The sequence below is a fragment of the Ambystoma mexicanum genome, chromosome 1p (genome assembly GCF_040938575.1).
Source record: "Ambystoma mexicanum isolate Mex_15411 chromosome 1p, UKY_AmexF1_1, whole genome shotgun sequence".
Lineage (NCBI taxonomy): Eukaryota > Metazoa > Chordata > Amphibia > Caudata > Ambystomatidae > Ambystoma > Ambystoma mexicanum.
In genome coordinates, this window is record NC_090921.1 from 1,018,115,551 (window position 1) to 1,018,128,656 (window position 13,106).

At 44.4% G+C, this 13,106-nt stretch overlaps 1 protein-coding gene across 6 annotated transcripts in view; it reads right to left on the reverse strand.

The window, feature by feature from the left end:
• Positions 1 to 13,106, reverse strand: part of CENPT (centromere protein T) — a 1,770,416-nt gene that overhangs the window by 1,219,652 nt on the left and 537,658 nt on the right. For all 6 annotated transcript variants that reach the window (XM_069655330.1, XM_069655348.1, XM_069655339.1 and 3 more), the window contains exon 9: positions 6,685 to 6,757. In XM_069655330.1, the coding sequence (XP_069511431.1) occupies positions 6,685 to 6,757 (73 nt within the window). The remainder of the gene's footprint in view (positions 1 to 6,684; positions 6,758 to 13,106) is intronic.

Below are 13,106 nucleotides of genomic sequence, written 5' to 3' on the forward strand. Positions count from 1 at the left end.
TCCATATCTTTGACAGTAATCACCGCAGCACAGCTGCGGTGATTACTGTCAAAGACATGGAATACGTCGGAGGACCCAATCCCCACAAATATACAATTAAATACAATTCATCCAAATGGCACTCAATCGTTTACTCATTCGTCCACACGCAGCCATCATCCATCCATACACAGATACCAAAGAACAATATATATATATGATAAAACCTATAAAAAGTCATGGCTAACAATTTATTGTTTTTGATTTTTTAAAGTGCAATCAATGTACATGACCACTGTAATTGAAAAAGTGATCTAATCTTGGGGTGGGTCAGGTAGATATCCGACATGAACTCATCCCAAATTTCTCAACCGGTTTCGACGTATTTACATCATTTTAGTAACGTCTTAGTCAGGAGACAAATATATACTCTTATAGCAAACAGGAAAAGGCTACTGTTCAAAGTGACAGACTTCTGCGACTGAGTTGTCAGAACCAAAGGCTTCTGAAACAGGGGCACAAACAAGGCTGGAATGCGCATCCAATCCTGTGATGTCAAAACAGTGACACAATGGACAAATCAATCGTGGGTCCACAGATGTCTTGTACCCCCAAATAATGGTCCAAGCGGGGTCTCAGAATGGCATTGACAATCAAGTACGCTGCTATGAGAAAACCGTCCAGCAGCACAGCGGAAGCAGTCCGAAGTCTTGCGTCAGGTGTAGGGGCGTGTCTGACCGTCAGTGACTGGACTCTACCTCTGTACCTATTCTATACAAGTATCCCTGTCATTTGTTTGCATTTTAGGAGTATGCGTTAGTAACGTGCCTTGCATGCTCTCCCAGATGTGCACCCTTCCTACGTTTGCTCACTCGTCTACTTCCCTTTATTCCAAGCCTTTAGCCACAACTCTGTCTAACTTCTTCTTCATTCACCATTCTTCTCCTCACCCCCTGTATCCACACTCCTCAAACACAATGCTCCAAATCTCCAAGGATCTCCAACCTCATCTATCCCCCTTGCATATTGCACACCTGTCCTCGCCACCTAAATCAAATGCTCCTTCACATGGCCTCTTGAATGCACACTCCCTCTGCATCATGTATTCCTATACCACTGACCACTTTTGACACTCATTACTCTCAACTTTCATTTATTGCCATCACAGAAACCTGGATCTCTCCTCATGATTCTGCTAAACTGCATACAAGGGATTGTGTCTATAAGTGAGCATGTGGATGAGATAGCGTGTGAATGAGAGAGTATGTTGTGCATGAATGAGTGAGTATATGTGCTTGCGTATGTGCCAGACAGGGAGCTTGCCTCCGACTGGGAAGGGGATGGTCTGCATTGGTGCAAGTGCATTTCTGTTGGCATTAAAGGTAAAGCCAACATGAGTGTTCTTACGTTGCCATACTGGCCTAAAATAGTACAGCCAGTCTGGATTTGTTTTCCTACTGTGGGCATGGCACTTCCACTAAAAACCTGGAAAGATTGCAAGTCATCCAGAACAATGCGCTCCGTGAAGCTCAACGCATCTCCAAAAGAGAGCACATCACGGCCGCCAGACAGAAAATGAGCCCACTGGCTCCCAATAAAAGAAAGAATCATTTTCAAAACGCCGACACTGACCCATAAGTGCATCCACCTCTCTGCACCCGACTACCTATCGCTAAAGAATCCACCCCTCCACCTCTACAAGGCCAACCAGGACACCTTACGCCAACATGCTGAGCGTGCCCCTGGTAAAAAGAGCTAGAACAGGTGGCTCCAGCTTCCCCTACCTTGCACCTTCACACTGGAATGCCCTACCTCCTACTCTGCGAAGTGAGGTATCTCTCGTGGCTTTCCACAAAGCCATGAAAACAGCACTTTTCACCTGATGGACACCTCACTCATCACCTGTAATTGCGGAATGCATCTCATGATAACCTGCAAAATGTTGTATAAACTGTACCCTACTGTATTATTGTATAACATGTAAATGCATTAACTACCTGTACCTATACCTCCTGTAACTAACTTCCCTGCAAGTAACAGCACCTCGTTGCCCAAGGGCTGTTTGTGCGCTATACAAATGTAAAAAAATAAAAAATAAAATACATTTCTTTACTGGCATCAAGGGTGAAGCCAACATGACGAGTGCCCTTAAATAGCCATACTGTCTGACATTAGTGCAGCCAGTCTTAAACATGTCTAGACTGGCTGCACCAATGTAGGCCAGTGTGACCACTTAAGAGCACTACCTTACTGTGGCATGGCAGGTCATTATTTACTAGCATCAAGGTTAAAGCCAATAAATGTGTCTTCGTACGTATCCACATTGGAACAGCAAGTCTGGACATGTTTTTTTTTTTTTGGGAATGGCATGGTTTACTGACAAAGCCAACAGGAGTAATTCGTACATGAGGATATTGGCAAAGCAAGCATGGACATGGATGGCAAGAGCCAGCTTGAAAATGTCTTTTTGTACCAGCATATACTGTGAGAAAAAGGCATCATGAAAATGCATTGGAAAATGTTCCTGTGCACTGTTGATAAAATTGCATCGTTTTGAGTTATTTCATGAGCTACTCTACAAAATCGGTTACAATTTGTGTGGCTTTTAACTCCATTCTTTAAAGAAAATATGCTTTAAAATGCTTCGTTTGAAACCTTTATTTTAAAAATATTCTCAGGGAGAACCCCACGAACCCTCATTGGTTGGTTTGGGGTCTCTCAATATGCTTGGTAGGTCATGCATATTCACAGGAATCAATTGCGCCCCTCCAAAGAACAATTCCCCAGATGACTGCCATTGACTCTGCTCCCTCTGATCACTTCATTGTTCACTTTAACATCTGGGTCCTTCACCCTCTGGGGTCCTTCACAATCTACTCCTCCTATCAACTCTTCTATGACTAACAGGAAATTCAAACAGAAATCTGTTGCTCCTTACCTTGATGATGTGAGGATCTCTCTCGTCTCTCTCCACTATCCATGCCTCTTCCATTGACTGTGATTTTTCTGACATTCACTATGCACACATGACTACCTTTGATCAACACTATCCTACATGTGTATTTACACCTTCCTGCCCATTTCCTCAGCACTAGATCACCTCTGAGACCCAGACCCTCAAAACAAACATGCACCATGATCTACACATCCCATACTCTCACTTTACAAAAAATCCCTTGCTGTCCACCCCTCTGCGCGGGACTCTTGCCAAATCTTCTGATTTCACAAGCCTAATATCCTCTATTTGCAATCACTCCTGCAAACTTTCATCTACCCTCCATGCTTTACTTCCACCTCCCAAGCCAATATCCATTGATATCGCCTTCTCTGCTAATTACTTTGCTCATTATTTTGTGCACTACTGTTCCTCAACCATCTCTAGGCATTCGTAACACTTATAACCCTCTTTTCTTTCCTAACCCTACCCTCCTTTAATCCTCCATCTACTCTCGACTATTCTTCCCTACTCTACTAATGAATTAGCATACATCCTACACAGCGCCAACTCATCCAGATCGACCAGTTTATACTTCAAACAGACAAACACTTATTCCCAATCACCGACCTCTTCTCTCTGAGCTCTCTTGCTCCGCAGGACTCTTCTGCATCTCTTTAAATCTGCAACTGTCCAAATTATTTTGAAAAAACCATCTACGAACCCAACTGTTCCAGCAAACTATTGCCTGGTTCTCTCCTACCCCATTATTCAAAAGTACTTGAGTGGGTGGTCTTTAATCAGATCATGAAGTACGTTGAATATAATGGACTTGAAGATCCACTCCAACCTGGATTGCATAGTAAACACTACACCAATACTATACTCAGGCAACTTTTCTCTGATGCTCACCACTCCAAGCTCTTTTCTCTACTCATTATATCGGACTACTGTACTGCCTTTGACACAGTCAACCACTCGTCTCTCCTCACTCTATGACTTTGGGCTTTGCAAATGTGCTCTAGCCTGAGCTGCCTCCTACTTGGAAGGTCGTTCCTTTCAAATGTCCTGCTCTGGCAAACCTCTGACCCCCATACCCCTACATCCTGTTAGAATACCCCCACCTCACTCCCAAGGATCAGTCCTTAGACCACAGCTCTCCACTGTCTATACATCTGCTCTACGTCAATTTATCTCGTCCTTTGGCTTTCCCTCCTTAATTGCAGCCATCTTACTACAGATTACCAAATGCCTCAGTGCAATATGTCACTGAATGGCTGTACGCTGCCTCAGGCGGAATGCTTAAAAAATGGAAGTCAGATTTTTCCCAGATCTCAACACTAGCCCTACCCTCCTCTGCCCCATCTTCTTCCTTCTGGATCTTTTTTCTCCCTGGCAACCTCGGGGTCCTCTTTGCTAGCAACTGATGACAGCAAACATGGATCAATACCACCGCCTCTGCTGCTCATATTAACCTTCACAACATTCAGCAATATTTTCAATTTCTTACACACCATTCTAAGAAATCTCCATCCTTGTGCTCAGCAAACTGGACTACTGCCCATGCCAACTCCTTGGCCTTCCTCCCTAATCATTCCTCCCTCTGGTCCTCAGCTTCACTACCCATACACACTACAATCTACTTAGATCCTCCCTCACTTCTACCTAACACCACCAGGATGGTTGGCCCTCCAAGAACAACCAGTCCCATTTCAAGTTCCTTCTCTAATCTGCAAAGCTGTCAATGGTATTGCTCCTCAGTACCTACCTACTTTTATCTGTCTACTTACCACCTTATTCCATCCGCTCCTCATCTGCAAACACCTCTCCTGCCACATGCCCTTTGTGGCTCATTCTTCCAACTCACTCCACCCCAATGGAACCCACTGCCCATCAAAACAAATCCAGCCCGACAGTGGATTTCATCAAGGCTCAGCATAAAACTAACCAACTGACCAAAGAGGGAGCCCCCCTCACCCCCATCCTCCCTACCTGACCCCACCACTCCGTCCAGTGAATATCTGTACTGTATTACTCTTTAGTTTGTAGCACTTGCACCCCTAGGTTGATGTTACCTTCGTAAAACACCTGTTATTTTTTTGTTTTTAGGTCCCTGATATTTATCACACTTTTATTGCACCCTCATTAAATGGCCAATCACTCATCGAGGCACCCTTCCGGGAATGTCTATGCCATCTGTTAATATGTTACTGTAAATCGTTTCTGGTGAAAACTGTCATCCCTGTTCTCGAAATAAATACAAATGGAAGTACAAGCAGAGCGCAGAACTCCCAGGAGATGTGAGCACACCATGGTGGGCTGACCATATAGTGAATAGCCCTGTCCTGGCTTACACCAGCAAAGCGAAGCATCAGTGCTGGGGTTCCCCAGCTCAGTGGGTGCGGCGTTCTTGCAGGATGAGTGATAGATTATGTTAAACTTCCTACAGAGGTTCTGCAATGTCTCTGCCCACTTCCAAATTAAAAGGCCTTTCGTCTCTTAACCAGAGGCTAACATATCGCCAATAAACCTAGTGGAGGCACTGATTTTAGCGTTGAAAATGTGGGTACTAGAGAACAGCTCTTAAAGGGGTGTCACAGCATAAGGAACTGCCCAGTAAGTGTGGAAGGCTTTCATGTTCCCATATTCAAGCTCTGCAACCGCGATTAAGAAAAAGAACAAGAAATCTCTTCCTTCCATAGGTGCAACTGGATCTGTTCGTTTCCCAGCCTGGTTGAAGGTTTACATTGGGGTTACAAGAAACCTTTTTTTATTATTTTTTTTAAACATCGAGGCAGGCCAGAGATTTTTGGAGAAAACCCAATGGCTTTCAATTCCTTCATGGTGGAGTTTGATTGCAGCAATGAATGAACTGAGTGGTTATTGAAAGGGTTGCTTCTAGCCTGTTTTCTTAAAACGTGTGGCACAGTCATTGGCTTTGGAGTTGGGGATATGCAGGGCCACTGCAGATGGTGAGGCTAAAGGAACTCTGCTGTTTTCAGTGCCTTTCCTCATGACTATTTTAGTTCACCCAAAAGACCTTCACAAAGGAGTTGTTAAAGTTAATATGAGACTTTCTTTTTTAGCTAAATGTGGTTCTAGAACTTCCTTGTTTGTAAAGGGTTTTTTAATGTTTGTGAGGAGATTCTGTCCTTTTCAATGGTAATATATCTGCAATGCGCTGTGTTCCTTAACATTTCTAATGTTCAATAAAATAGTGGCAAAAAAGGTAAAACCCACAAAAGAAGTAACTTTACCTTTATTGGGTGTTTTTGTTTAAAAATGAACATGATTCACGTTTACAAATGATGTAACAGTTTCTGATCTAACCTGATACAGAATCATTTTTAAAAAGCTTTTGATTCTGAATCGTGGGCCCTGCTCAAAAAGCAGGTTTAGGAACATGCAATATTTCAAATCTTATTACATCTATTATTACATAAAACTACAGTTCTGTTATACCCATTTGTCACGGTGTTGGACCAGAAACGATGGCCAAGTCATAATGCTTCCAGCAGAACCTCTGTACTGAGAAACGGATGTGTGAGCAAGGAGAGAATTTGAGGCCAGGAGCTGGTGTAAGAATCACCCATTGCCTGGCTACAGAAGCATAAAAGGTTGATGTATGGCTTTTGATATTTCATTTTTTTCGCACATTGGCACATAATTAATGCTTAACATCTTCCTTCTTCCCTTCACATCCAATGTTACAGACCACAATCATTTAAAAAAAAAAAACATCCCAATGCTTGCAGGAAAATCATAACTACCTTATATCAGAACTATCGGCCAAAGAAGAAACTGTCTTGATGAGTTCCTCCTCTTGTGTACCCCTTTCACCACCTAAAATAAAAAGTCAAAAATATGTTATTTGTACCAAAAGAAAAATGTTATATTCGTGCACCTTTATGAACATATGCCACACAAGGATATTTTATCATGTTAACTTTATGCACCAAGAATGGTTGTGGTCACAATGTCTGCTTTTGCTTGTGTTCAATATGTATTAGTTCATCAGCTGCTCGCAGTCCAGGCATTGTCACAGATGTTAATGTTCCCTGCCGGACCATTAGGGTGTGTGTGGGAATAATGCACAATGCCAGACCCCACCAGCTGCCGGGCGGTCGGTCTGAAGATTAACCCCCTGGCCTAACCCCCGACAGGGATGGGCCAGCAGGCAAATGTCTTATTAGCCTAGCAGTACTTTTAAGATGGACCTTAAAAAGCATGTCATGGCAGTGACGTCATTTTTACTGCAATGTCCTGGCCTGTGGCAAGCGCCATGTGGCTCTTTGCTTCTGGAGTGACCGGCTTGGTTCCACAAGTCTAATACTTTCAGCAGTGATCCTAAATAATGTGTCTTTCTGGAATTCTATACAATAATTACTAGACTCATTAACGGTTTATTTCAGGCAAACTTCGGGGGGGGGGGGGGGGGGGCGGGGAGGAGTCACTGATTTAGTCTGTTCTTAAATACCTCAACTCAGTCTTTCATCCTTCTGAGGTCGACTAATTAGTACCAACACAGGTTGGGTGATAATGTATGTATATTTGCTCTATATAAAGCGCTTAATCTTTAGTGCTATATAATAACACATCATTATCATTTTGCCATTACGTCTGCTTGCATTCATAGTAATTTGGTAATATGGGCCTATACACACTGATCTTAGCGATACATATGGCGATCCGTTCTTGTATGAAATGTATATCACATTATAGTGATATCATAACCATATCTTTCGTAGTGTACATAGGAACAATGCTATGTGATGCCACTTCCTGTTTTGTCAAGGGGTGAAATGTCGTTTTCCATCGCTTCCCGTGATATCACTTCGGGGTGGGGTCAAATGACATCACTTCCTGTGATGTCATCAGAGGTCAAGGGTCGTGTGATGTCACTTCACCTACCCCTGGTATTTTGGTGAAATGACGTCCCTGTGCCATGGACCTCTTTCCTACGGACCTGCAGCATTGCTGACATCCTGTGGAGTTTGGAACTCCAAACAAATAAATAATAGTCCCAAAGTTGCTTACCAGGGCCATCTCAAGCGGTGGAGTGAACACAAAGGAGTGTGAAGCCCTGCCGGCTCTGCTGCCAGTTCCCGTTGTGCGTTTGATTGTGTGCATGCACAGAAAACAAGATACGAAGATGGTTGACCAGCCCAATATATGCTCAGTCTGTGGTGTGCCAGCAAAGCCAGGGAAGTCAATTTCACGCACTTGAACAAGTCACATGCTGGCCCACCCACCAATCCCCACAGAGAAACGATTATGATTCCTAAGTGCAACGTATTAAGGAAAATCCAGCTATGAGGAGAGGTTAGGCATGTATATAAAGTGGGGGAGAGAAATCATGGGTGTGGCCATTTGGAGTAGTGGAGCAGTGAGGGGTGAAGAGGCATTCATCAAGAAGGAGTCCAAGGTTGGAGGTGAAGGAGCAGGAGGAGAAAGCGGAAGAGGTTGGAGGGAGTGAAGATCAACGATGAGGGGCTAGAGGACATGAGGAATAAACAGTCATTGGAGGAGGGGAGGAGGAAAAAAGGAAATGGTGGGCAGGCTCTTGGAGGTGCAAGGACAGTGTTAGTCAGTGAGAAAAATAACACAAGCTTATTCATTGCCTGGGAGAACTGGCAGGAGGAAAGATTATGTGGTGCAACATTAAGGAGGTCAGAAGATAGCCAGCACGAGGGCTAGATGCGAAGCCCGGCAGTAGTGCCATGGGCACTAGTGAGCCTCTGCTCAACGCAGAGTTAACACCCAGTGCAGCACAAGGTCTTAGTCTATGAAGCTATTAAAGCCCCTCTCACTCTTTGAAAAGCTTTTTGGAAAAGAGACAAAAAAATGACTATAACCAATCCTGTGTCGGTTTACGTGAAATCTACTTAAGAGTGTGTATTGTGTCCTTCTTATGAATAGTAATTGGTGGGGGGTATTAAGCACCATTATTACTGTACATTTATTGATTTGCAGCAAACCACTCAAGCCGGTGCATGGGCGTGGCCAGAAAGCCAAGATAGACACATTCCTACAGAGCTCCTGAATGCGGATAAGGACATTTTCCTTTCTCCATCTATATGCAGGTCCTTAGATCAACCCATGACTGAAGGAGTGCCAGGATGGGTCTTGCAAGGGGCGGGCATGTCTCCAAAGTGTGGAGATGTGCTGAACCACCTTGTCTCCTGATGAGACAGAGCCAGTTGGGGATGGGGTGCGACAGAGGGTTTTTGAAGGTGACCTCTGCTGTTAGCTAGAGCAGGCCGCGTCCCAACAGAGTCCTGGCTAAGTGGAATTGGTCTTTGTGGCCCACACCATGACGAAAACAGGCACTGGAGCAGAATGGGAACTAACACGTCTTGGCTAAAAGCAGCAGGGAGCGCAACATTGTGGGTACGCAGAACAATGCCTTAATGCCTTGCTTTGTTTTGCAATTACTAATACACAAACATCATGCCTGAGCAAGATTATTTCACGGATATAGGGGAGACAACAAAAACAGGACGCAATCACGATGCTAGATTATTTAGGGTATATGTTTTCTCAGATAGATCTTAAGTATCCAAATTATGGAAAATAACATTAAAATAAGCAGCACAATAAAAGGTTTCGGCTGGCTGACAGAGGCCAACTCGTGTGCCTTAAATGATCTGGAGCCTTCATGCTATAAATCTATTACCTTCAATCGGGTTGAAAGACCAGAATATACTTTTTTCATTGACACTGCAGCTCTATCCAAATCAGAGATGCTGCAACGTTAAGTGCATTTGCGGCAACAGTGTATCCTTTGATTTAATACTCATATATAGACCTCCGTCATAGGACTCTTATTTTGTACTCTGCCTTTGATTATATGTCAGCTGCCTCTAAGTTAGCTGTTCACATTTGTGTGTTAGTAGAACTTGGGCAGAGATAGTAAAAGTAATGGAGGTTCTCTCTGAAATTGGTAACACTGGACTTTCCCAAATCAACTGTGGCCCTGCTCATATACACAGCAACACGGTCAATGCATTTTTTTTTCTTCCCTGTTATTTTCAGTCCAGCCATTTTGAAGTTCCTTTTAGACACTTTAGTCAGGCCATCTCCCATATTGGCCCTGAATGGGCTCATGTCTCTGCCAATTCATTTAGTTGTGAATTTGGTAATCAAGAGGTCTCTCTCACTACTTGCCCCAATACCTTACTAGATACTGTGATGATCCGTTAGATAGCGTCACTTTTCCTCAGGGGAAGAGACCGTTTCCATGAGGCTAAGGAGGTACAGCCTCCAACCTACAGTCCCCTAAGGTTGGAAATATGCAGGGAGGACTTCAGGGAGGAACTGCCTTCCTGGGGACAAGGATGCAAGTCGAGGAACCGGTTTAAAACCCAACCCCATAACATACTAACATCACCTAGATCTCATATCAGAGACCATGTGTTATTGAACAAGATCGGAAAATCTTAATATAAGTACCGGGACCAGAACGAGCCTGAGCATGCTACAGTTAGGCAGGGAAAATGTTCAACCAGCTATAGTCAATGAAGCTGACGTTCCGCTAGGGCAGATCCCACTAGATCAAGACGTCAGAAACAAACTGCAGAGAGCGAGAGGAAACAGCAGAGGAAGACATTGAGGCCGAGACAAAAGCAGAGATCGAGAGAGAAACCGAGAGCTCAGCAGCAGGGAGAAGCAATTCGACTCGGGAGAGAAATGTGGAGGGTGTGGGTTCAAGGGAACGCACAAGGACGTCTCATAGGCCGACTAAGTGTTGGTAGCAGTAGAAGCAGAAGTAGAGACTGGAGATGGCATCCCGCTCAGAGGCAGAACGCCAAACATTACAAAAACAGAACCTGGGGGACAGTGGATGGAAGCAAGACAAACAAAGAAGAGTCGATAAAATGCCCCGGGGAAAGAAACAGATATCATTGGTGAAGCGCCCAGAAAGCATCTTACCATTTGGCTGGAGCCGGCCAGCAGAAGGATGAACAGTGTGTCGCGGTGGCATGGCCTGTAGTGGGTGGACTGTGTGGTCCAACAACTACTGCAAGACCGCTACCCCAAGCTCGTCAGAAGGGAGATGAAACAAGCCTAGTGAAAATCCTTAGTGGTGGTGGATGCCTGACTAGTACAGAAGGGACAGTCGAGTCCGTTACCACCAACGCAGCAATAAGCAATACAGGGCCTTGGAGACAAGTGCCCAGCCAGAGAGAATCTATATACCGCCACGAGATCTCTAGCAGAACCGGTGACATCCTGACGCCGAGAGCAGGTAACGAGAATCGCTACAATCAGAGAGGGAGCTGAGTGGAAATTGAGAAAGTTCATAGAAAACAGATGAAGACAATCAAATATAATAAACTATGAAGACATTAAGGAGATGTGTGAGGAGCCCGAGGGCATCCTCAATTCCTTCTCCCCAACATCCTCTGCTCAGGGACAGGAACGGGCTATCATGCTTGTATCCCGACCCTGGGGGTGGAGATGCGAGGGAATATCACCTGGGTAGGGGAGACTTGGGGAATGTTAAGGGGATGTCCTTGGGTGAGACGCGGTATCCCCATCTCCATTCCATGATGAACCCTCAGTCCCAGCCGCATTTAAGGGATATTGTTACCCTTTTCCTTGGTCCAGGATAACACCAGAAGACACTATCGATCTAGGACCACTAGGAAGAGGGTGAAGGAGAGGATGTCCACAATCGAGACATGGTACCCCGCTTTTCCTTGTAATAATCAACCTCCCCCTGCCTTTATAGGCTGTTGTCAATTACTTCCCCTCATTCATACCACTATAGTAGTGGGGCAAGGAAGAGGCGACTAGGAGTGGTACACACTAACATGTCATTTCAACACTCTAGTACTAAGACGAGGAAGAGGCCTGCAGACTGCTTTGAAGGTCAAGCATGTCCAGAGAACTCTACTAATTATGTTCGAACAATTGGGCTTGAGGACTTACACCTGCAGCCGGTGAAATAGTTGCAGGTGTATACAAGGAGAGACAAGCAGCAAAGGTGTAGGCAGGAGCAGGAGAGAAGCCGGCCCGAGCATTGCAGGCCTGAGGGAAGAAAAACCCAATGGAGAAGGAGGCTGCGGAGGAGGATCCTGTCGGGAAACCAAGTGCTAGAGAAACTCCACATACCATAATGCTTAGCGCAATGACCAAGCAGCCTGTGCGACACAGACTTAGAAGGACCATTCTTAATTGGTCCGTAGTAGAACAATGAGACGAACCGTCCTCATTTCTCGAAGTTACGGCGATTGCGCTGTTAACTAGAAGGTAACTGAAAGGTCAATGCTTCTGCGCTTGCACTCCCCATTTCCCTATTAGGAACAGGCAGTGAAGCTCAAGGTATTTTATCTAGCAGGCACTCCAACATCTGCACATCGATCTAGCACTTGCACAGAATGTTTGCCGTATTCATGAATGTTATTAGACAAACCATGCACCATTTAATGGCCATATTATTTACATTTGACATAACGTAATTACCAATTTGGTGGGGTCTCATTTGAGAGACTAGGTATAGAGTGGTTATATAACAATAGGAGTTTATCCACTACAAAATGGCCGCACTGTTGGCATGCAATAATCTGAACGCTACCAAGTTGACAGAGGAGGGACTTTTGTGGCGCTCAGTTTTTTTTTTTGAAACTGCCAAACGAATGTACAACTGTAAAATACTAAGCCTGAAGAAGCTTGAGTAGAGGGCGGAACACATAGCCTTTTTAACCCGGATGGATGAGTGATATTGTGTTTCATGGTTCACAATGATTGCCACTAATGTCAATTGTTTAACCTTTGTGATGCACCTTACTTAATAAAGAAATGTAACCATCAAGCACTATCTTCGAGTGCCTGGGTATTTTATTGTTTCTTGGGTGACATGAGCAGGCAATGCCTCAGTATGTTTAAGAAACTGAGCTTAACCTATAACCTATAGGTCTAGTCTGCGTAGCCCTGGAGCACCAGCAAGAAGGCAGAGCGCTACATTTGTTAGCCAGCTTGTTTATATGAAAAAAGTGTGTACCGCGGTATGCTGTTTGAATAGCACTCCCGGAGCAGCGGAGTGGGGAGAATCACTCAAACACGAATTCCACAAATAATTTATTTTAATGAACTGTGGACAGAGAAACACACAACAATGCGTTTTGCGGTGAACAGACCGCTTGATCACATACAGGGGATCGGACACAAAGGATGGACATTAGTATGG